The sequence below is a fragment of the Equus caballus genome, chromosome 11, assembly GCF_041296265.1.
Source record: "Equus caballus isolate H_3958 breed thoroughbred chromosome 11, TB-T2T, whole genome shotgun sequence".
Taxonomy (NCBI): domain Eukaryota; kingdom Metazoa; phylum Chordata; class Mammalia; order Perissodactyla; family Equidae; genus Equus; species Equus caballus.
The window spans coordinates 8,363,311-8,388,239 of NC_091694.1; the positions used below are offsets into that span (position 1 = coordinate 8,363,311).

General features: G+C 48.8%; 2 protein-coding genes and 1 long non-coding RNA gene across 3 annotated transcripts; 1 reads left to right on the plus strand and 2 right to left on the minus strand.

The window, feature by feature from the left end:
- On the plus strand, positions 1 to 21,125 carry CPSF4L (cleavage and polyadenylation specific factor 4 like). The gene is made up of 7 exons (XM_014737551.3): positions 1 to 235; positions 805 to 855; positions 2,575 to 2,727; positions 5,521 to 5,616; positions 6,630 to 6,723; positions 8,352 to 8,503; positions 15,317 to 21,125. Exons 1-6 carry the CDS (start codon positions 133 to 135, stop codon positions 8,449 to 8,451), a joined length of 597 nt encoding a protein of 198 aa, XP_014593037.2. The 5' UTR covers positions 1 to 132; the 3' UTR covers positions 8,452 to 8,503; positions 15,317 to 21,125.
- On the minus strand, positions 11,659 to 15,435 carry LOC138916108 (uncharacterized). The gene is made up of 3 exons (XR_011422839.1): positions 15,400 to 15,435; positions 14,755 to 14,859; positions 11,659 to 11,799 (listed from the first exon to the last, which is right to left on the minus strand). It is a non-coding gene; the product is annotated as an uncharacterized lncRNA (long non-coding RNA).
- Positions 20,458 to 24,850, minus strand: MTNAP1 (mitochondrial nucleoid associated protein 1). Its single transcript, XM_023652118.2, has 3 exons — positions 24,713 to 24,850; positions 24,107 to 24,217; positions 20,458 to 22,162 (listed from the first exon to the last, which is right to left on the minus strand). Exon 3 carries the CDS (start codon positions 22,133 to 22,135, stop codon positions 20,594 to 20,596), a length of 1,542 nt encoding a protein of 513 aa, XP_023507886.2. The 5' UTR covers positions 22,136 to 22,162; positions 24,107 to 24,217; positions 24,713 to 24,850; the 3' UTR covers positions 20,458 to 20,593.
- Between the last annotated feature and the right edge of the window lie 79 nt (positions 24,851 to 24,929).

Below are 24,929 nucleotides of genomic sequence, written 5' to 3' on the forward strand. Positions count from 1 at the left end.
ACCTGGCCACCGGCATCTGGGGGTGAAGCGGTCTGCAGCAGACCCTGGCCCCTTAAGGAACTCTCACGAGCTATATAGGGTCCACCTGGAGGGGCTTGCGCAGCTTTTAGCAGCCCCAGCAGGAGATGGAAGATGCAAGAGGTCATTGCAGGGCTGGGGCGGTTCACCTTCACCTTCGAGAAGGATGTAGAGATGCAAAAGGGCACCGGACTCCTGCCTTTCCAGGGCATGGACAGTGAGTGAGGACAGCTGTCCCTCTCAGGGACCCCACGCCATCCCTCCCCCGCTCCCCCAGCCTTCTCTGCAGGCCTGTCTGCTCAGTTGCCCGAGGGGGTGGCCCCTTCTCCCGGCTGCTCACCAGGGAGCCTGGGCAGGGGACTTGGGCCCACTGTCGGGGATTCCCAGCTTTGCCCCTCTCTTCTCAGGGCCTCAGGCCTCCCCTCTTACATCCTCTCCAGGACTCCAGGAAAATGGGGCTAGCTTCTGTGCAGCCCATTTCCCAGACTGGGAAAGCACAGACACATAGATGGTGAACTGAGAGAAGCCAGGAAAGACCACACTGGCCTCCTGGGCTCCTAGACTGGCCTTGGGCCCCTCCCTGGCCTCTGTTTCAGAGTTAGGGGGCTTAGGTGTTGAGATCTGGAGCCTGGCTCTGGAGACCAGCATCCAAAGGGCCAGGACTTGGGGGCCCCAGCCCCAAGCCTTGGGGAGCTTCAGGGGGGCACTTGCTTATGGGGGTGAAGGCCCTCCAGCAGCTGCAGCCTCGGGGAAAGCTACCTTCTATCTCCCTTCTTCCCCTTCCAGAGTCGAGCTCAGCCGTATGCAATTTCTTCGCTAAAGGGCTCTGTGAGAAAGGTGGGTCAGCAGGTGGGCTGAGGTGGGGAGGGAGCAGGGCTGTCTAGGTCACACTGGGTTTAGCTTGGCCTGGAATCGGCTGTAGCCTTTGCACCTGGGGAGGGGAAGTTGGGATGGGGCAGAATTTTAGTGTTATAAGTAGGCAAGGGCATGCGGGTGGGTCCATCCGGAAGGCGTCCCCTGACTTGGCAGCATTGATTAGGGTGGTCGGGGCTGCCGGAAGGAGCATTCCTTCTTGCCACCCTGTTGGGGGTGGGAGCTTCGCGGCTTTCAGCCTATGTGTTCCCAGAAGACTCCAGACTTCTTCATTTTCTCCTATTTTCCTCCCAGCCAGGAAAGTGCCATCCTCCCCCCACGCTTGTCCTCTGACTCAGTGTGGGACGTGGTCAGCTGTTCTGTCCACTCCTTATGTCCTAAGGTAGCTCTAGCCACAGTCCCTAAAATGTTGCCAACAAACATCCTCTATTTCTCCCCTGCCCCGACTTGGATCGGGCAATACCCCCTTCCAAGCCCCTCTGCTCATATGTAGCTACTCTTGGGGAGGCCTCACCCAAATACAGGGGTTCAACTTTTCTTTTGGCTCATGAACCGCTCACAGGCTTTTCCTGTAGGACTACGCAGGTGCCCAAAAAGGCTTGCCTGCAATTTGGGGGTTCCCAGTCCTCCTATAGATCCACGTTCAGAAGCCCTGCTAGTAGGAATGAGTTTAGGACCAGCTTTTGGGATCTAAGTGATTCTGTTCTTGGGAAGGTGGGAGGCCAGGCGGGGCCTAGGCATGGAGGACCCGGAGCCGTTTTTGCTGTGTGCCTCGTCTGTCTTTGGGACAGCCCTGGGCGATGGGGTGAGAAGGGAAAGGAGCCCAGTGACCACTGGAGGCTTTGTGCAGCCTGGACTGTGACGCCTGCTGGGGTCCTGTCTCCTCCGCTCGGCCCGTTCAGTCCCGAGAGCAGTGGCTCACAGTGACACCTTTTGCAAAGAAATAAAACTCTTCTTGTGGAAGGTCAGACTCGAGCAAGTCAATGGCCAGGGGTGAGGGGAGGGCTATTTAAAAAGAACACCTTCCCAGCCCCCCTCAAATTCTATCAGAGAGTTGGCCGAGCATGAGGACGGTCCTGCTTAGAAACTCAGGGCCTGGGGTGTCCTTCCTGCTGATGGCAACACCGCGTCAATGAAGACAATAAAGAGGTCAATATAACATTTCCATTTCCTTCTAAATTGTTACGAAGTGGGCTCTGATGTCACCATGCTGGGCTTCTGGAATCAGGAAGCATAATGTTTGTGTTTTTAAGACATGAATTCAACAGGCCCTTAATGAGCAGCTACTGTGTGCCAGGGACTGTGCTGGGTGGGGGTCCAGGGCTGGAAACCACCCTCGCTGTCTGGGGGAGCTCCACGGTAAGCCTGGAGAGGGCGTGTCAGGCACTGTGGGAGCTCTCCCAACAGCCAGGGGCTGCCTGGGGTTTGAGAAGGACAAGGGCAGGCCAGGCAGAGAGGAAAGTTGGGCAGACATGTGGCAGTAGGAACAGCCGTCTGTTAAGACGATAGCATGTCCATGTCCTCCGTGCTGCCGCTGGCCCCCAGTTCCGGCTTCTACCAGGGTCTAGGTAAAGGGAGGGCATTGGGGCTGAGACCCAGCACCCCAGCTCCTTCCAGGGGTGAGCTGGGCCCAGGCTGTGGATGAGTTGGGGGCCTCCCAGCTGGGTGCTCTGGTGTCCCCAGGGAAGCTCTGCCCGTTCCGGCATGACCGAGGGGATAAGATGGTGGTGTGTAAGCACTGGCTCCGGGGGCTGTGCAAGAAGGGCGACCAGTGCAAGTTCCTGCACCAGTATGATGCCACCAGGATGCCTGAGTGCTACTTCTTCTCCAAGTTTGGTAACGCCCCTTCCTGGCTCTGGCCTCTCACCCCGGGGGTGGCCGTGGGGGCCATGAGATGGGAAGAAGGTTTGGGAGGGGCACCCAGAGGAGGGCTTGCAGGTCCCAGGGGGCAGACCAGGCCTGTCTGAGCCTCGGATGCCAGCTTCTCCAACCCCCTAGGAAAAGTGGAACTGTCCTCTGATGCCTGTTTCCCCGCCCCACCAGGCTCAGGCACACACCGCCCACCCCCAAGGGAAGGAGAGGGTGGGGCTGGAATCAAAGCCTGAATTGTTGCCCTCCCCAGTCCTGGCTAGTCATGCTCCCAGACTGACTGTCCGAAATGTCTCTGAGGGCCATCTGTCAGTCCTGGGACTGGGGGGGCGGGGTCCAGGCCAGCGTTTCCCAAATAGCAGGCCTTTGGGAGCCGTTTTCACGATGCTTCCCATCCCCACAGAGCACCCGGACCACTCACCTGTCCCACCGTCTACTCTTTCAACCATCTTTCTATTTTAGAAGAAAACTTTACATTGCTTCCACAAATGGAAAGCTCTAGCATCACTTATTGGCAATAAAAGGTAACGGTAAACATACACTCATGAGGTGCAGAGCATAGCCTCTAAAATTATCTTGTGTGGTCAGGTCTGGACCAGAATCTTCCCTCCCTCTGGCCTCAAGTCCTTCTTTTGTCATCCAAGGGGCTACATGGAGGGAAGCCCCACCTGTGCCCACCTCATTTCAGAATGGACTCTGTGAATGTGTTTCAGATCTCATCCTTCTCAATAAAATTTTACAGCTCAGTGCTTTTCAGAGCTGGAAGGAGCCTAAGGATTATCCAGTCCAGTGGTTTTCAAACTGTGTTCCAAAAAGAGTGACCTGGAGGGAGAGAGCTGGGACAGTCTCCAGGGAAGCCTCTGACTGAGCAGGCTTGGCTAGGAAACTGAGCCAGCTTTGGGGGGGGCGAGCTGCAAGCAGCTGCTCCTCATTAGTGTGATGGGGGGTGGTTGTGGGCATGTGGGAAGAAGACTAAGCTCCCCCTAGATCAGCAAGAGCTCCTTCCAGGCCTACATTCTGTTCCCTGCCTGCTCCTCGGGGTGAGGACTGGCCGTGGCAATCCGTGAAGGCTGCCCACATGTGTTCCTTGAAAGAAAGGGCAAAGTTTTTCTAGAACCCGGCTCCCCTTGGTCATCACCTAAACCTCTTTCATTTTAAAGTGCCACTTACTTATTCCTTCAATAAACCTTGGTTGGTTTTCTTTTGGGGACTGGGGACCGTGCTGGGCATGGAACTAGGAAGAGGACCAGGTCCCCTTCTGCCCTCAAGTAGCTCCCATTGTGAGGGGCAGACGTTTCCATGAATGATTGTAATACATGTGACCTAGGTTTTTGCTCTTGGAGTAAATGAATGGACATCTCTAATATAATATCAAAGTAATTATTGCTCTTATTGGAAGTAAATTGTTTTATTTTAAAAAGTCTTGTTGGGAAGAGGTGGGAGTGGGAAGGGCAGTTGAAGGGGCCTGGAAGCCCAGGGTCTCTGGCCCTGTTCCTGGATGTGCTCATCAAAAAGGTACACTGGGTGGCTCTGGAAGGCAGACTGGAGGGTGAGGTGCGGGTGCCACCTGCTGGCCGTGAGACGAAGGCAGCGACATGCATCCAGGGCAGAAAGCAACACGTTGCGGAGATGACTTCCCATCGTCTCCACCCATCAAACGTTCACCAGTCCTGGGGGGATGTCACTGCCATTCCTTAGACGGTTCAGGCCCAGAGTGAGCTCTCTACCTAGTGCTGCACTCTGACCGTGAGCAAGTAAACCCCTCATCCGTGTGAGGAAGCCGGTGAAAGCAGATGTGACCTCTCCTCTCTGAGCACTGGGGTCCTCGTTTGTGAAATGAGAGGGTTGGGAAAGAACGGCGGCTTACGACTCCTAGGCATCAGTGGTACTCGTCTTCACTTTGCCGAAGCCCAGTGCATAAAACAGTTCTTTGGAGCAGTTTTAAACCCGCGGAGTAGACACCATGGAGCTCCTTTAGGCTCTGAAAAGCACTAAGTTATAGACTTTCAAGGATGATGAGATTGGAAACACTCACAATTCTCTACTGGAACGAGGTGAAAAGTAGTCCGAGTCTTCCCACATGGGTCCTTCAGAGCCACTGGGTCCTGAAGAAAAATCTGAGAGCTCTTAAGCCGACCCCTGTGTCATCGATGCAAACAGGCCCACTCCTTCTAGGAGACAGGGGTCTTGTCTCATCTCTAGACAAACTACAGCACAGGCTTAGTGAAACGGCAGGCGTCCCTCTGTGCAGCGTCTCTCTTGATCCCTGTGCCAACTCTGGAGCAGCACACTGCTCTTCTTGGCATTTCCACTGGAAAGAACCATGCCCGAGGCTCTGGGAGCAGCATGGGCCTCCTTGCAGAGGTGGAGAGGGCTTTATGCACAGCGCAGGGCTGCGTCTGCACGCAGTGTCTTCCGTCTTCCTGGGTCTTTAGCTGCTAGCTCTGGTCTCCCCTGGTTCCCTCCCCCAATGGCCTCTACAAGCCTTCAGCTCCAGTTCCTCCTCTGGATGTCTGGCCCTGCCCCAACTCCCCCAGATATGGATCTTCATGCCCAAGCTCTGCTTAGCAAGTATGACTGGGATCCACCCTTCTTAGACTGCAGGAAAGAGTAGAAATAGCCTGCTGTCTTAAAAAGCTGCTGCGGCCAGAGGAAGGCAAGCGGCTTAGATGCCAAAGGCAAGGTCAATCTTGTTTGGGAAGGGCAGAAGTGACCATAAAGATGAGCTCACTCATGTACAAAGAACCCTGGAATTTTCAGGTGATTGCAACAACAAGGAATGTCCCTTTCTCCACGTGAAGCCAGCTTTCAAGACCCGGGACTGTCCTTGGTACGACCAAGGTTTCTGCAAGGACGGTGAGGCCCTGACAGAAAGGGGGCACTGGGGAATGTGGGTGATCAGGGTGGGGTGCTCCCGTCAGGCAAGGGATGCAGATTCCTGGTGACGCCCTGTGGGGTCTGCCCCCAGGGCTGAAATCCCCACAGAAGGCCTTTCCATAGCTCTCCTGAGGCTCCCCCAGTGGAAAAACCCCCTGTGACACTATGACACACAGCCTCGTGTAGGGCAGGATGGGCTTCCGGGAGCAGGCTGACTTGGGTTCAAATCCCAGGGGCTTCAGAATGTATCAGCTGCACGACCTTGAACGAATGACTATACTGCTTGTTTCCTCACCTCTCAAAAGGGGAAACGCCTCCCTCATAGGGCTGTTGTGCCAGTCGGATGCATGACTCCACCCTGGGCATAGGGTCTGGCCCACAGGGCACACTCAGTTCACAGACATTCTCGTCTCTATTCCTTTTACCTACCGGGGGGTGTCCTGAGTGTCACTTAAGCGTGTCCCACCTACCCGGTTACAGCCTCGCTTAGGAGGAGGGCCCCTAGCAGAGTCCCTGCGTCCTGAGCACACATGCCCTTTCTTTTCCTGTGTCTCCAGGTGTGTTCTTACTGAGTTCTTGGCAGTGCTGGTTTAGGGGGCATCAGAGGAGAGGGGAACTGAAGGAGGATTAGTAAGATGTGGGGGTGGACTTTCTTCAGCTGTACCTTCTAAAGCTTAAATAAAGAAAAGGTGGCAAATTACAGTCCACCTGCATCTAAGTCCTCTAAGACAGTGTGTTAGGGACACTTCTGACCCTCCTATGATAGGACCGGCCAGCTGACACCTGCTCTGACACATTCCGAGGTTCCCTTTCCCATCTCAGCCACGGGGCTAGGAAGTAGGTGCTTTGGGGCAGTCTGGAAAGGACAGGAAGGTTTATACTGTTAAGTGGAGAGCCTGTGACTGTCCACGCCCTGCCTGGTGAGCGCTGTCACATGCCTTTTCCCCCTTGCTAAAGCAGAGCCTCCTGGCCATTTTCTCTTTGCGCAACAGGGCCCCTGTGTAAATACCGCCATGTCCGCAGGACGCTGTGTATTAACTACTTAGCTGGCTTCTGCCCCGAGGGACCCAAGTGCCAATTTGCACAGTAAGTATGATCCCACCAAGTGCTAGGCCCACTCTCAGGCTGCTAAATCTAGATCCTTCCGTACCTTCACTGGCCCAAGGTGAGAAGTGAAGTGTCTGGCAAGCGTCCGCCCACCAAGTTTTCCTAGCCTTGCCCCGCCGCACCCACCCCTCCTTGGTGCTGTCGGCTGCACTGAACTCACCCACGCTGCTAATGTACGTTCATGCTGGGGGTGGGCATGTAGCTCTTCATGAACTGTTCGAGAGATGAGAGCAGAAACATTTAGCACCACCCTCCCGACCCCCGCATCCTCTGCAAATCTCCCTCACTCCCTGGCTAGGATGCGGCTCTTCCCTCCGGGGCTCTGAAACAGGAAATCTGCAGCAGGCTGGTGCCGAGCATGTTAATGAGTTAGAGCCAGGCTGTAATTGTCTCTCTCTCTCTCTGTACTTCCTTCAGTCCCAAGATGAATCTTTTATTCAACCCAAGTTACATGAAGGTGAGTCCAGGCAGGAAGGATAAGGTGTGTCTCCCTCCCTTTGTGCACACTGTTCCCTGGGGAACTCTGACACCTGGCACTGCACCATTCCCAGCCGCCCTCACTCTCGCACGATCTGCTCTGAGTACTGCCCCTGGGAAAGGCACACACCATCTTTTGTGTGTGGCCCCTATGGTGGTTGGTCCTCCCAGACCCCCTCTAACCTCTATAATCTCTGCTTCACGTAGGGCTTCTCAGCCCAGCCCCTGGGGCTCTCCTTCTTAGCTGGATAACACGTGCTGGTTTTTGTTAAAGAACATGGAGCCCAGCTCAGGACTTGTGGTCCGAAGTTGCCGTCCTGAATCAGGGCCATCCTGTTGTGCCTGTCCCTATGGGAACAGATACTATTCCTACCAATACCAAGCCCCGATGAGAGCCTGCATCAGGGGCCCCCAACCTATGGCCTGTGGGCCAAATCTGGCCCGTTGCCTCTTTTTGTACAGCTGGGGAGCTAAGAATGTTTTAAAAGATTGGGGGGGAAAACCCCAAAAGAATATTTTGTGACATGTGAGATGATAATTCAGTGCTCATCAATGGTTTTACTGGAACAGGGCCAAGCTCATCATTTCCATATTGTTTCTAGCTGTTCTCAGGCTTATGATGGCAGAGTTGAGCAGTTGCAGTAGAGACCAGCTGTCTTGCAAAGCCGAAAATGTTTACTGTTGGGTCCTCTACAGAAAAGGGTTGCTGCCTCCTGGTCTGGATGACCGAATGCTAGTCTGGCAGAGGCCAAAGGAGGAGCCCAAACCCTGGGGGCAGCTTCTGAGTTCTTGTTAATTAGTGGTCCTACATCCAGTCAATCAGGACGAGGGAAGCCCGGCACTAAGCTGGGATGGCTATGGTGCGGCAGGAGGGCGACCCCTGCTGGTTCTGAGTGGGACCTTTGATACAAGGAAGCAATCTTCAAGGACTATTGGGAATTCACACACCCATTTCTAACTTTCATCAAAAGGTATGATTTTGGCAATTAAAACTGTAAACAAAGGCATTTCAAAACCTGGTTTCAGCCTGAACACGTGGCCAGAGCTCCTGCCCTCAGGGTAAAGACACCAGGTCTGCACAGAAGGAATGTCTGTGGTCCATGTCTCTTCATGACTTCCTTTATCTGCAGCTCATCAACTGGCCACGGGGCTCAGCACCTTCTGCAGCTGCCTGGGGACCTTGGAGGCCCCCTCTTCCGATGGAACGCCTGTGTCTCCAGCCGCAGATGAGGCCCCAGGAGCGCCTGGGCTCAGGGCGCTAGAGCAGGGCCCGGGCTACAGGGTGAGTCAAAGAGCTGACTGCCTGGTTAGCGCTGTTCAGGAGGGAGGGCTCAGCTGCAGAACGTGTCACTCCTTTTCTGCCACAGCTAAGAAAACCGTGCAGGGTTAAGGAGTGTGAATGTGGGGGGCAGGGGGGGAGACGACACTGGTGGACCAAACTTTACCACTGGAGAGGCTCAACCACCTCATCTGATGTGTCTCTTGCCAGACAGGACTGTTTATTTCTTTAAAAACTAGTAAGTTAAATCTCTTTCATTTCTGATTCTGCTGCCTACCAATTCTGATTTATACACGTCCTTAAGGTGTCGGGGGCAGAGTTTGGCAAGGAAGGGAATGTGCACCTAGGTTGTCTTTTTTTGGGCTATCTTCTGGCTTATCAGTTAGAAAAACATGATGTTTCCTCACATCTTCATGAGATAACCTCTAACTGTCCCGAGCTGTGACTTCTATTCTGAAGAGGTTAGTCTTGTCAGGATGAGGGCAAGGGAGCAGAGGCCCGCCCTTCTCGTACATTTGATCGACTGGCCCGAGCATCCTGTTCTCTGGGGTAGTGATGCTGGGCTAGAAGCTCACGGTCTCTTTCAGGCCTGAAATGCAGCTTCATTTATGAGCAGAATCCGTCACATTCCTCAGAAAGCCAGCTATCTCCTATGGTTCCCTGGACAATTTAGGATATTCGTCTTGGGATTTGAATTTACAAATTCGCAACATTAACTTTTTCTCTTTTACTGTTGAAAAATGGGCCATTATGCCGATCGGTGCAGTAAGACTCAACTTACTGGTAGGAGTTATCCAAAAATAAGGCCTGGTCTGTCTGGGGATCTTGAAGACCTTTTGGAGAAGACACCCAATGGCCATCCTGTGGGCTTCGGTTCCCAGCGTTGCAGGGAGCCCACTGTCAGACTAAGCAGGAGATGAGGTGCAGAAGCAGCCTGCTGCATTTAGGTTTATTTGCTCTTATCTTGTAAGTGAATGAGCTACGAAAAGTACAACAGCATAGGAGGCGGACTGACTGTGGCAGGACAAGTTACCCATAAAACGGGAGCAATGTATGTAAAAACCAGAAGCTCGAGTGTATGGGAAACAGTCAGTATACCTGGCTCAGCCCCGGTGCTGAGTCTGGGGCTGCACGCAGCAGTTCCTGTGCGCATGGCCTCGACTGCTGCTGTAAGCTGGCAACGAAATCCAGTGGTTTCTTTAGGACAGCTGCTTCCCTGCATGGCTTCCTTAAACTCAAGACTATATTCTGTGCATGCCTATGTGAGGAATTATGGGACACGAATGGTACAAACAAGGCTTATCCTGGGGAGGTGAGGAGGTGAGACGCAATGCTTAATGCTACACTATCTATGCCATTGTCTCCGTCAAACACCAATGCAATTTAATCCTCTGGGAGAGGAGCAGGGAGGCAAAGCTGAGGCTCTTGGAGAAATGGAGAAAAGATCAACAATAAAAGCATGCAGTGAGATGGGCCCTACCTTGGGCAGATGGAGACAGCTGCCTGACCTGCCTGGGGATGGAGGTACGGCAGTAAAAGAACACCGGCCCAGGAGAGATTTCGGGGGTCTGAATGCCAGCTCCACTCTGAGATGTATGTGACAAAATGCCACATGGCTATGTACACACATTACTTAAGCTCCGCAAGCCTCAGTTTCCTCATTCTGGAAGATGAGGGGGGGAAACAGCACCTGAGTGGCTGGAAGGATAAACTGAGAGAATGCGCGTAAGGAACTCTGCACAGCACTTGGAACACTGGACACACCAAAATGGTGGCTGGATTTCAGTGTGGCTTGTGGGCCCTCTCTTGCTTGGTTCAAGCTTAGAATCTGAGCCTAGTATGATGCCACAAGAGCTTTCAAAAGAGCTGTTACTATTTAATTCCTACGGTGTGTCAGATTTTTTTTTTTTTTGGAGGAGGATTAGCCCTGAACTAACATCTGCCACCAATCCTCCTCTTTTTGCTGAGGAAGACTGGCCCTGAGCTAACATCTGTGCCCATCTTCCTCTACTTTATATGTGGGACGCCTGCCACAGCATGGCTTGCCAAGCAGTGCCATGTCTGCGCTGGGATCCAAACTGGCGAAGCCCGGGCTGCTGAAGCAGAACATGCGCACTAACCCCTGCGCCACCAGGCCGGCCCGGGTGTGTCAGATCCTGCTCGAAGTAATAGATGCAAGACTCCTGATCTCACCAAATCCCTGCAAAGTAGGTGTAATCGTCCCCACTTTACAGTCCAGACCACAGAAGCTCCATAAATTAGATAACGTGTTCAACCCAACACCCACCATTCCACCAGTGACGGCCTGGGAGAGGCAAACGACCAGAACAGAGGCACCTTTTTTATTTTCAAAAAATATCTTGGTTATTGCGAGTGGTGGTAGTAATACGGAGAAGGAACATGGAGGGGCAGGTATTGAGAGGAATTAGGATCAACTGTAAATCACAAAAACAGGACTGATAAGAACAGTGGCAGGAGATAGGGTTTCCCAAGTGTAAAACAGCCCATTGATAATACAACGAAATCATTTTATTTTTAATAGCTAGATATTTTAATGTGTATGAGAAAAAATGTACTTTCCCCAGTAAACTAAGTATTTCAGATATTACTCAGGTAGGTGGCACCAGGGCTAGTCCACCCTACAGACCACGGGAGTTACAGCCAGGGCGTCCAGGCCTGCCTGCGAACGTCTCCAACCTTCAGTACCAGAACCCCACGGAGTCTTCTCAAGGACGGCGGCGCCTGGGTATGGCCGGAACTCCTCTGGAGGACGGATGGGGAGGTGGATGTGGACTGCCTATACGGATTCTCAGGCTGAATTTCTAGGCACCTTGCCGGAAGACTTGATGAGGAATTCACGGTGCTGCCCTGGAAGCAAAATCTAAGCACTGCTGCTCACCTAGGAAAGCTCCTGCCAATGCCACGGGGACGCAGAGACGGAGGCGGCTGCTTAAAGTGCGCCAATCACGTTAAGGGCATTCTTGACTTCTTTTGCACTCGGCTTTGTGAAGACAAGAGCAGCTCCTCCTGCCATCTGAAGCCCACGGGCTTCGGCAGATACAGCAGTCTCACCTCTCTACGGTTCCAGTTTTGAGAAGAATCTCCAGTGTTTCTGGATGAAGTCTCCAATCTGCTAGACCATATACACAACTGGGGCTAGCTGTGCAAATGAACTTATCCGTAGTACTGGCATATACGAACAATAAGCATATCCTCACAAGGCAAGCTGACAATCAATCTTGCAAACTGGAACTATGAGGTACATTCCTCGGTCATGCTGAGTTTGTTTCTATCTGAATCTAGGAAAAGAATCAATTAGTTATAACTTACCTTTGGACATTATAAAGATATCTGTAAGGACTTGAGCAAAGGTCTCCGAGTATTTTGTCACCCCAGAAGGCAGCAAGGAGCAGCCAGGGAACCCTGTCCCTCAGTTGCTTTGTGGACATTACCAAATAACTCCAGCATCTGCAGAGACTTCTGATGGCTTCTTGAAAGTCACCTACATCATTTTATCGAAGAATTGATGCTCAGTATCTAACTCAAAGAAATCAGTTAAGACTCTTTTTGCTCTTTCCTACTACATGTGAGTCAGAATTCTTGGTACTGACCAATGTCAACCTAAAAATCCTCTCTGATCAACGTAGGATTCCGCCTTTGTCTTAAACTTGGCAATATGAAGCTCATATCCCTTTAGAACTGACGGATCACTACACTGTTCATTCTTCTCATTAGGGAACTTATTTTCAGAGATATAAAATACTTATTTTGATATAATTAAACAACTTCATCGTCTTATTCTGATTTGATAAGTGACACTAGTTTGTTTACAGTACTGATAAAAATGGTAATGATGAAAATCTTGGAGGGGGCTACAAGCTGCCCCTGGTGCTACCGCTGCACTTACGTGTTATGGGTGCTTCAGGGGCAACACCAGGGCACTGAGAAAGTCTTCACCTACTTAAATGCGTTTCCTAGCCCAAAAATATCTTAAAGCAGCGATCCCATCTTGTTCATTGCTCCAACACATGGAGAACGTGAGCTGCCATATTCCTCTAGGGCAGGAGGTGGCACACTTTTTCTGTACAGGGCCAGACAGTATTTTCAGCTTTGCAGGCCATATGGTTTCTGTGGCAGCCACTCAAACCTGCCACTGTCGTGTGAAAGCAGCCACAGACGACACCGAACCAAATAAACTGGACTTTACTGGAACACAGTAAGACTTTATGGAGGAAAACAGGCAGTGGCTGGATTGGGCCTGCGGGCCTTCGGAGTCTGCTGGGCCCTGCTCGAGGACCGGGGAACTGCGAAAGATGACATCGGTGGGGGGTCAAGGACCCAAAAGAGCCCGACCATTCCCAAGGGGAAGGGCCTGCTGTATGCGGACTTTCTGCCAATTCAAATACTATTCTATACCAGTACATGGAGCCCAGGGTCTAGCATAGATGACCAGTAAAATGCCAAGGTTTAAGAACAATTTTAGGGAGAAAAATTTTAAATTGAGACATTAGTTTTTACTGAGAATTAGGAGACAGTTATTTAAAAATTTTAACGATAAATGTTGTCATCTTCATGTCTCCTTGAGTAACATCAGCCTTTCTGACTAAACAAACCGAAGTTTTTTCAGTAACCTTCAGTCACTTTTGAGAACAAGCCAAAGAAACATCCAGAAGAACCAGATCTGTCTACGTTAAAACAATTTACTTCCTAGATAATTGTTTTAGATTCCAGTAATTTTATTCTTTTCCCTCCCTCTCCCTGCCCCCAAGACAATTTAAATGGTTAAATGTGGGCTGCAGTTGTCTCCACCGTACTCTCCTTGGAGTTCCAAAGCTTTCGTGAGTGGTGTCCAGGCCAACGTTACTTACGCCAGCGCTGCAGCTCTTTGGATAAACAGAGAGAGGTGTAAGGGTCTGGCAGGCCACTTCTCTCGACTGTTTCTACCTCTTGCCTCTACAGTGCCGTCTTTTTGTTTTATAAATTTAGAAATAAAGTCTTAGGCACAACGAGAAGTTTCTGCTTCACTCTCTTCAGTCTCAATGCACAGACGTGAAAAACCACCTCAGGTATCCCTTTCAGGCAGTAAAGCGGTATGGGCAGACCTTTTCCTGTGAAGGAACGCCGGGAGGTTTTAGGTGTTCCCCCCAAAGGCAGGTGGAGAAGGCAAGAGTAGCGGCTGTGCCCACCAGGCAGGAGGCAGTGGTCTGCGGCAGGCCCACTCCTGCGGCTCGACCTGCTTCCTTTTGAGGCACTCGATTAGCCAACAAATCCAGTTAGAGTCCAACCCTGCTGATTTACAAGCCTGTCAATTCTACTGGCCTTTAGCGTTGATAGTTATCTTATTCTTTTACCCCAGAAGTTTTCATCTGAAAGCATCTGGGCTTTTTCTTGGTTAAACTGTGGAAAAATACTGGGCTTTATTTTTTTCTTCTCCCCAAAGCCGCCCCCAGTATACAGTTGTACATTCTAGTTGTGAGTGCCTGTAGTTGTGGCATGTGGGACGCCGCCTCAGCACGGCCTGATGAGCGGTGCCATGTCCACGCCCAAGATCTGAACCAGCAAAACCCTGGGCCACTGAAGTGGAGCGTGTGAACTTAACCACTTGGCCATGGGGCCAGGCCCCTGGGCTTTTAAAGTATTTTCTTATAAATGTCTTTAAAATTTTTTAACTATAAGGATATTATTTTTATAAAACAATACTTAAAAAAATGAGCAGAAATTATCTTTAAAAGAGAAATGAAATTCAGCCACTTTCCTTCTGGTAAGATCTGGTGCAAACTGAAACTCATACCTAAAAGGGTGTTTGTTTTTTAAAAGATAAAAGCAGATTAACCCAGACAGCAATAAGCCCCAGACACACCGATGAGGGACAGCTGTATTCTGTTTCTCCTTCTCTCTTTTGAGGTATAAAGCTGTTTGTTTTCAGTTCTAAAAAGTTCTTAGGGTGGAGTTAAAGAGCCACCAAGGAGAGAGCGTGTCTTCCAGCAGGCAAATAGCTTCAAGGAGAAACACAGACCACCAGATCTCCAGGGACAACATCAAATGGAGCGCAAGAGCAATTATGTAAATCCTAATCCAATCTTATGAAGACCATTGTAACCAAAACCTCTAATAAATAACCCCAGAGCCTCAGGCAAGACCTCATTCACCAGGGCAGTCATACTGCGGGAACAGGAAAAAGGACTTGGGAGAATCCCAAGGTCCCTATAATGGGATGTGACTGTACTTTAGGCTAAAAACACAGAAAGGCTTACTCAGATGCCTGAAACTCCAGCTACAACAAAGGACGAAGCAGCCTGTGAAGAGCATCGTGATGCCGCCAACTCCACTCTTCACGGTGGCGCTGCACCTGATCCAGCCTGTTTAAAAAGAGACACGTCTAACCGTCACAGTGAAATGTACCCAGGGGCCATTATACCTGTGGGTTATTCAAGGTCTCTCAGCTGGGGCAATGGAATTGTGATTCAGAGAGTTGACAAACCGCTATATACATATTTTTTTTAAACAGATGAAAAGGCTAAAATCCACCAGACCTTAATTTTAATAAACTTAAATTAGTTACTCTTGTTTGGGGGAGTTTGGTTAAAATCCTCAGCAGTAAGATGTATACAATTGGTTGACCTGAGGTTTAGTCTTCCTGGCTCTGGGACCACCAATGCGGGACAGGGAGAGATGTAGGGGGAGTATTAAAAAGTGAAAGCTGTGCAATAAATGGCAGCTGCTACTGTGTTAGCTTTGGCGCTTTCCATTATGTCAGACTCTAGAAGGAAAACAGAGTAGGAAGACTACAGACTTGTCCCTTTCTCTTTTCTCTAGCCTTGCTCTAACGGTCATGGCTAAGAAACTCCAAAGGCTTGGAACCAGCAACAGAACCCAGCAGTCAACGACTCCAGCCTCACCTTTCTGTACAGCTCCCAAAAGCCTCATTAGAGAGAAGTTGGAGGTTGTAATCCGGGTCGGGGGTTCCAAACTCCTTACAGCCGTCGAACTTCTTTCCAACAAAGGAACTACGGTTCCAAACAGAAGTCACTGTGATAATTCATCTAAATTCATCCCCTTGCCTAATTCTCAGTGCCCGAGGTTCCCAGGGCCAGGCAACAGGAAAAGCACATTCTAAATGGGCGGATTAATGTCTGTACTGGGCTGCAGAGAACTCTGAGTGCTGAAGTCAAGGCAATCTACTCCAGGTCAAAAAAGGTTCTTCCAAAGGCCGAGGGAGCCCCGGGGATCAGGACCTAGATACCTTTCTGACCTGATGAACAGATTACCCTGATGGTCCACGTGCACACGCTTAATGAAACGAATCGCTCGTATTTTCTATCATCTGCTAAACATTCTAGCAAGAAAGCATGACATTCTACAACGATCGTGTTAACTACTGCTACTTGTCACTGTATCTACAGTCAACATGTCTATTACCCCATCGCGACAACTGACCAGCAAACATTTCTTAGGCTCAATCCAGGAATAACTAACGTAGAACCAGAAAGGAGCGTTTATGCTATTTATTCACATTGTTCCTGCACTTGTGTTTCTGTTTAATGAGAGGCAGGAAATCTCTACTTTGCTGGTTGTCTGGTCTTGGCTTGGTCCATCAGGATAAGGGCTAAATTAAGCAAATACTTATGACAGGTTTAGCAGGTGTGGTAAAGTTGCTGTGAATGTAAAAATACTATCCAAACTATCATCATTATATTAAGTAACAATGAAAGAACCAGGCTGGATTCTAAGAAATTACACAGAAGATAATTCTCTTCAAGGTGAACATCAGTCTCTTAAAAAACAAAGCATGACATAACCCATTCATCTTGGAAAAAATCTAAAGCAAAAGATGGGGAGAACCGATGTCACGAAAACTGCAAGTGGACAACCACTTTCTCTGCAGCGTCAGCAACGGTGTGGCTCTTGGCTCGGCTCTTTCTCCAGCCAGGTGAGCCTATTTCCTTCACTACAGGTTTGGTCAGCTTACGTGAATGACATCAGTTCAGCCCCGAGCTGGGATATACAGGTACCCAAGGCCCAGGAGGGCAGCTCAGAAGCCACACAAGTCCTGTTAGAGTTTTCTCAATGCTTCTGGTCTGATGCCCAGGTGCTCTGGGTTCTGAACGACATCCCTTACGGCCTGGCTGTGGGCCTGGGACTGCCATCACCCGCTGCCATGCCTCTACCGCCTCATCTCCTAGACACTCTCCTTCACCTGCCCGTGTGGACACCCTCACATTTCACGCCCAGTGACAATGCCCCACTCTGAGACAAACACTGAACACCCTCATCCGCCCTCTCTGCCTCTCACACGTCCTATCAGCCGTCTGGCCGTCAGAATCCCAGACGTAGGATCTCACTTACGCCTGACGTCTCTGGCTGCTGATTACTCACATGCTCTTTTCCAGAACACTCCCTTTCATGGACTCCTCTGGCTGATGCAGGACCCAATCCCGGCTTGTCACATCCCTGCTCATGTTCTGATCCTGACTATTCTGAGCCCCTTCCCCACGTAGGCCCCATCTCGAACATCTCACATGGATACCAGACTGATGGAAATCCTGTCTGAAGGCTAGAGAACAGCCTGTAGTTAGCTGTTTCTTGGCCTTTAAAAACCCATCACCCCGTAAGGTTTCCTCATTTTACCTCCTGGTAGCCTCCTCAGCCAGGTTTTGCTTTCTGTGGTAATTTGAATCACGTTAGTTTCAAACGGCCCTTCCTCTCTGCCACCAGGTTTGGGAACATTCCCTGCTGGGTCTGAGGCACCTGCTCCGTCGCCAGCACCTTTAGCAACAGTTCTCAAACTTGGCTGCTCTTCAGAAACACTTAGAAAACGTTTGAAAATACGATTCTTAGACCTTTCTTCAGAATTAACCCAAGGATGATACCTAGGAATCTTTAACCTAAAAAAATGCCCACGTGAAACTGCTGATTGTCCAGACTTGGAACCCTGGACCTCGAGCTCATCAACTTTGAATCCTCAAAGACAAGGCCCTGAATTCCACAAAGGCTCAGCCACGTGCTCCCAGCTGCACGCTCTCCTTTGAACAATGTGAACCATTTTCTATGGCTGAGGACTCGCAGACAATTGTACTTGAGGCTCGAGATTTAAATCTTGAACTTCTAAAACCTATTTTCTCTAAGGCCAGGAAAACTCCTCCTTTTGGTAGTAAGTCCATGAAAATCTTTCTCCCTGAAGCTCAAAAGACAGCTCCTAGTGCTGCTGATTCCATAAGCAGAATTCTCTTAATCCTGATTTGCTGTGACTCAGTGCTGTCCTCAGAGCTATCAGTCTGCCTTGGGATTCCCAGCCTAGGCAACCCAAAATCTATCCATTTCTCCTCAGGCACCAGAGCTTTTGGTTCTACTTTGTTTCATCAAAATGACAAGATAGTCTTTGATGCCTCTCAAGGCCCTGGGTACCTTTCCATCGGGTGGAATCACTTCATGGAAGTTTACTCAGGCTACCCTGATGTATGAGGACTGGCTGCTGTCACAGGTTTCTCTACACAGAAAAGCATATCTGACATCATCTTGAAGTCTGAAAGTCCTACGGAAGGAACAGTGCCTGGAAAAGCCCGGCAAAGACCATCAGGCAACGTTAGATGTCAACCATCAACTGATAACTCGATTTGGGCAAGAGTGGCCCTCAGCTAACACCTGTTGCCAATCTTCCTCATTCTGTTTGAGCTTGATAAGTTGGGTGTAGGTCCATGCCCAGGATCCGAACTTGCAAACCCCAGGCCACCAAAGCAGAGCACGCGAACTTAACCACTATGCCACGGGGCTGGCCCCTATTGTTTTTGAGATTTTAACAGAACTAGAGGCCCTCTGATAGCCACATTATTGTCTGATGTAGAAATCCAAACTAATCACATATTATAGACCGTAACCAATAAAAGAGAACAAAACCGTTTCTAACCACTATTCTCGAGGAACTTATTGAAGGAAAGACGGTATTTTTCTTCCATATTCAATCTCACAAGCCTACTGATTTAACGGCATAAATTACTGTATCCCGTACCTTATTATTACTGTATTCTTGGGATCCATTAAAGTGTGTCACCTAATAACTTAAATCAACCATGACCTCGATCACTGACTGCCCCAAAGAGTAGGCCTGAGGCAGAGCTTAAAGACCACAGATGTATAAGTCAGACGGACATGGATTTGAATCCTGACTGCCACTTACTGCATGAACATGGGCAAGTCACTTAAGATGTGTGAAGTTCAGATTCTTCACCTATAAAAAGGGCAGGACAGTAGCATCACCTCAGAGTTGTTCTGAGGGTTAAATGAAAGGATAACGTGAGTACCTAGTACAGTGACTGAAACCTCATCACTTGATAAACATTAGTTCCCTCCCTAAAATTGAAAGTGGAGGTATCGAGAACACTCCCTGCCACTATAAAAGACAGCACAGAAAATACAGACCTTCTACTTGCTAGAGGGATTTGCTGTGGGCTGTGGGTGTCTGTGCAACTGAAAACACAGAGAACTAGAGAGATCTAACACACACGCATGCTTCTAGTTATGGCGTATTTTCTACAACATGGTTTAGTGGGAAGGATGAGACTAGGTCCCAGGAGACCAGGTTCCACTTGCAACTCTCCCATTTCTTGGCAACACAACCTCGGAAATCACTTATTCTCTCTGGGCCTGTTTCGTCATCTGCAGGACAGAGAGAAGATCACCTGCCCACCTCTCAGCGTGGTGAGGCCAAAATAAGAAAACAGACGGAAGCACTCTGAACGCTACAGAGCAAGACGAAGGCTCATATTAATTGTTTCATATGGAGAAGGGGCTCAACGCTACAACTCTGACCTGGGGACTAGAACTTTGTAAAGACAGCCTAGACGTTAGACCTACTGGTAGAAAAACTGGCAACTACTGAGGCAGCTGAAGAAAATGTACCTTTACCTAGCAATGCTCTTGCCTTAATACATTTTCTTTGAAACCACTGGAGAAGGATAATTAAAACACAAAAGAAAATGCTTTGAGACCAGACAAATTGGAGTTTGGTGAGTGTTTACAAATCTAACAGAGGGAAAAAATACATCCCTTCAGGAAGAGATTATACAAGTTTTTCAGGTACAAACCTGTCATGAGTTGCCATAGGTCTCCTGTCAAAATAAACCTAAAAGAGTCAGTGAACACTACATACACACAAGAGATGGATGCCTCATTAAACTAACGATGCCCCTAGAGAACCTAAAAAAAAGAAGAAAAATTCAAATTTCCTGGGGAGGAAAATGAAGAAAATTTATGTGTCATGGCTAAAGAGATAGTCCAGTAACTAAAGGAGGAAGTCAGCAGAAGAAAGTGAGGGTGCCTCAAACGACCATCGGGAACTTCCTAGCCACCGGTCAACCTCTTCTCGGCAACAGCGAGGAGCATCGACAAGTTTCTGAAGAGACTGATTCACAGTCCGGATCAGTTTCCACGCCCAGTCCCCTCCCCCCGTCCTTCAAACCTAATCTCTCATGTTCTGAGGCTCAATCTCTGCTTCCATTCTTGGGTCCTATTCTCTGTGGACTAATTTTCCCCGGGCGTAGACTGCGAGACCTTCTTTGCCACCCTCTCTGTTCCTGGTCCTCATCTCCTGAACCTCCACCTTCACCTGTCTGCCTTGACTGCCAGGCCTCCTTGGACAGTTTTAATCCCATCCTGCCCCTAAATCCAAAAACAGCGTCTGCTTGTACCCTGGCTACCCAAAATTCCTCAACGTTGCATTTAACCATAAACCTGGAACTATTTCATGTACAACCTGGGCCTGACTGAAATCTGAACACAGTGCTGGTTCTATTTAGGCGGACCACTACGTCTTCACACTTTTCCTGAGTCTGTTCAGCTTGAATACCCACCCAATTTCTACCAGCCGGCCATGCCTCTTCCCAATGTAGAAATTCCACTGTCATCAAAATCACCCGCCAGCCTGTCCTAGTGCAGCCTTCAACTCTTGATGGAGGAGAAGGGAGAGTGATCAACCACTGTTACTGACCCCTGGAGCAAAAAGTAATGTTTTCAGAACAATTCTAACTCCAGTGCACTGGAATGCATACCTAGGCATAATAAGCTAAATGAACAAAAATATTAGTATTCTGAACCTTATTAATTCAAAAGACAGAACTGTTTGGATGGGCTGGATGGCCCTTGGAAATGAACATGTTTACCTTGTGAGAGTCTTTCCCCCTGGGGACTGAGGAGCTGGGGCTTCTGGGCCATTGCATTCCAATACCGAGGCTGCCCCGGGAACACCCCTAGGCCAAGATAACCAGGATAGAGCTCTGGAAACCACTCCAGCCCCAGGGAGCTAGGAAGACTCTTCCTGTCAGCGACGACCGTGATCTGACTGGTGAAGGGGCTTTTAGAAGCGTGATGCTGGGTTGAATGTAAAGACTGCTGGCAACCGGGGTGTAAGGCTTGGGGGCGACGGCCAGGTTCGGGCTGCAGAGGCTGGTCCCCACTCTCCATCAATGCCTTCACATCAGGGACTCGATTATGATGACAGGCTTCTGCTTTCTCTTCTTGAAGAAACTTTAGAGCCAGAGAGGTAAGACTTTGATTACATGACTGTGATACAGAAAGTAAGTCATTGCAAGCTGTCTCCCTTGGCATGAATAAATTTAAATTGGAATCTTCACCTTGAGATTTCTTCTCTGTGGCTGAATCATCAGTACTGAAGTCCGTCTTAGAGTCATCGCTCACGGAAGTCATTTCTGTCACAGATACACTTTTTTCTGCATTTCCTTTGTTCCCACATGCTTCTACTTCGAGCTTAAGTCCTCTTTCCTCATTCTCCCTGACTTGAATTTTACCTAATGGGCTAACTTTAAAACGTAAAACCTGCGATTCTGGGTTCTTTTCCTGAGACTCAGAGTCTCTAACATTACTAGAGACGTCTGCGAAGTGACCCCTGGCCTTGGAATCTCTCTCATTGCTTGACAACGATGTTCTTACTCTTTTAACCCCATACTTGAGATTCATGGGAGAATTATGATAATCATCAGAAGGCATATCTAGTAATTTTGCTAGAAGCTTCTGTCTTGGGGGATCAATTCTGTCCAATCTTAAATTAGCAGAAGTGGTCTGTATGTCATTACGTAAGGGTGAAGAGTATTTTCTACCTTGATTTGCTGAAGAAGGGAACAGTGGGCCTTGAGGTAAAGATGCTTCAGTTTCTGAAGGAGTACTTCTACTTTTCCCTGATTTAGGCAAATCTTTCTCAAGTTCTTTCTCAGGAGTGGTGTTTTCTGATGCAAAAAACTGAGCCTTAGTTTCTCCCTCGAAAGTAATTTTTGGTTCAGTATTTTCTAACATTTTGAGGGAAAGCTGACTTTGATTCTTGATGTCTTTGTCTGTCTTTGCATTACTGGCTGTTTGCAAACCAATAGCTAGTAGTGGAAAGGACTTAACTGTCCGTTCTGGTGCGTCCTTTTTCAACTTAGGATTTCTTCTCTCACTCTCTGTCCCTAATGCCCTCTCTTTAGCTTCTTTGGTTGCCCCTTTCGCTTTTTTAGCACGTGGGAGTGTAGCTGGTGTAGACTGACAAACTTTCTGATCAGCAGGTACAGGTGATCCTATCATCTTACAGTGTGGCAAGTGGGATTTTAATCGCTTAAATGGCCTTTTACAATACGGACACACTTCCATTCTGGGTGGAATATCACTCTTCTATTCCTGAAAAAGATAAACGTGAGATTATTAGGAGCAAACAGTTTGTAGAGTAAATACCAATATTTTATTTGTGTCGTACTTTTTAAATTCATTTGGAAGAATTTAGGTTGAAGGAAATTTTTAAAAATTTGTTTTGATCCATTCTTTTTCTTATGGAGGCAGAAAATAGAAGACACAGTTTGATTTTTAGATAACTATTCCTGGCTCCATTTCTGCTTGGCATTTTAGATTTCTTAGTCTTCTAGGAATCAATCATTACAAAACACAATCAAAGAGGTTTCTCAACATCCCTAAGTAGGAGGTGAGCAAGACCAAAAGAGTTAAGTCTAATGAATTAATTAGCGGAAGGAAAAGATGTCCAAGACACCAGGCAGAATCAAATGTTTTCTATTTAAGATTGTAGCAAATCAAGTGGATATCCCATGAGTATAAAGAAATTGTTAAAAACCCTTAAACATAGGGGCCGGCCCCATGGCAGAGTGGTTAAGTTCGAGTGCTCTGCTTCAGAGGCACAGGGTTTTGGCGGTTTGGATCTTGGGTGCGGACCTAGCACCGCTCATCAAGCCATGCTGAGGTGGCATCTTACATGTCCCAACTAGAAGAACCCACAACTAAAATATACAACTATGAACTGGGGGGCTTTGGGGAGAAGAAGGAAGAATAAATAAATAAGTAAAATCTTAAAACCAACAAAAAACCCTTAAACACATCATTCAAGGGAGGAATGGTGAAGAATAAAAAACTCAGGCCAGGATTCGAAAGTTGTTGATTAGAGTAGTGGTTTCCAAAGTGACATATGGAACATCTGTTCGGATGCAAGGAAAAAACATTAGAACGGCCATTATCTAAGTACCAGAAATGAAGCTCTACTTTTAATACGAGTAACATACATAGTCAAGCGTTACTTAATGACGAGGACACGTTCTGAGAAATGCGTCATTAGGCATTTCTGTCGATGTGCGACCATCATAGAGTGTACTTACACAAACCTAGATGGTATAGCTTACTACACACCTAGGCTACATGGTACTAATCGAGTGGGACCACCACCATACATGCAGTCTGTCATTGACCGGGACATCATTATGTGGTGCATGACTGCAGATATGTACATACACATATATAAAAGTATGTATAATGTACAAATAATATATACATGGAGGGGACATGCTCCCCAATTTTTTACTTATAGTTTGTAGTACAATGAATTATTGGCAAGTTTGTTTAGTTCGACATCTTTTGTGAAATTTATACCACCTAAAAACATTTAAAAAAAATTTATACCATTTCATTTGTACCTCTTTGTTATTTTCTCGACTCAGGAATAAGAACTATTTAATTCCAAAGCCCAGTTGAAAATTATTTCCTTTTTTTTTTTTTCACATTTTTGATTCATTCCATAAAGTTCCAAAGGGCAGGGAACACGTCTAACCTGTACACAGCTGTATTCTCAACACCTAGCCTGAGCCTGGCATGTGATATGGACGAATGAATGCTTTCTCTGGACATGTGTCATTATAAAGTACTGTGACTGCGAATATTTTCTGACCACTAAATAGGTCAAAAGGTGAGACCTTGAAACCACTTACAAAACAGAAACATATAATCCCGACCAATCTATCAAAGCAACCAACTCACCTTATCCTACACGAAGTCAGGCAAAACAAAACTGTTTTCTGCCAACAGGCTTTACAGTAATGATTCTTATTTTGGAGGTACCCCTTTGATAACATAATGAAAGTTATGGCCCGTTTATTTACAAAAATACACACACTCAAGCCAGTCCATGGGCTTATGCGGGTAACTCTAGAAGGGGCTCCAGATCTCTGTTAGACGTGTCTGCCTCTACAGTACTCCATCCTCACAGTTCATCCTCCTAGAAACCGTACTGGAATCTGTACCCTCACATAACAACGTCTTAACATCGATGCCTAACTGCTTTCTTACCCGAGCTTCTCTAGGAGGATGCTAATTCCGCGGTGGTTTCTCCCGGATCTCCACGCTTCACGATCGCCATTCCGAGCTTGGCAAAAGGAAACTCAATTCTAACGTCAGCCTCTGGAAGACACAACCAGAGAAGTAAGTAGACAGCACACGCAGTGAATGAACGTGGCACAGTACTGTCAACTGCAAATAACTGGGTTATCAGCAGGGCGGGTTCCGGAGAGCGGAGAGTTACGGCTTCACGAGCCGCCGGGCACGGGGCCGATCGGTTGTGCGCCCGCCCCCGTCTCCGCCCCCGGCCGCAGCACCTGGCCTGCCCTCCTCCTGGCTCCTGGACTTTTTCTGAGCGCTTCGCGCGTCCTCCAGCGGAGTGGGCGGGGCCCGCCGGGCAGCCCCAGAGTCCGGGCCGCCTTCCCCGCAACCCCAGCCCGAGGCACCGGCGCCGCCGGGACCCCGAAGGGGGCTCCTTCTGCGGCTCCCGGAAGCCCCCCACCTGGCCCACCCCTCGATCGACTGCCCTCTCGCCTCAGGACTGTCGCCCCCAGACCTAAGGCGTGGGCTGTAGGAAACAGCAAGGCCCATCAGACGCCCCCGGAGCGGCGACCTCACCTCGCAAGACAGAGGACTCCAGGAAGCCCCCGCGCCAAGCCCCCCAGCGCAGCCCACGCGCAGCTTCCCAACTCCCAGCGCCGGGACCCGCGGCAGGCCGTCTGCACAACTGCCTGATGCTTCTCGGCCATTTTTTAAAAAACTGTTACCTCACAGGGGTTTCACTCAAATACTCGTATCATATTATTATGTCTTAATTTAATTTAATTTAAAGCTG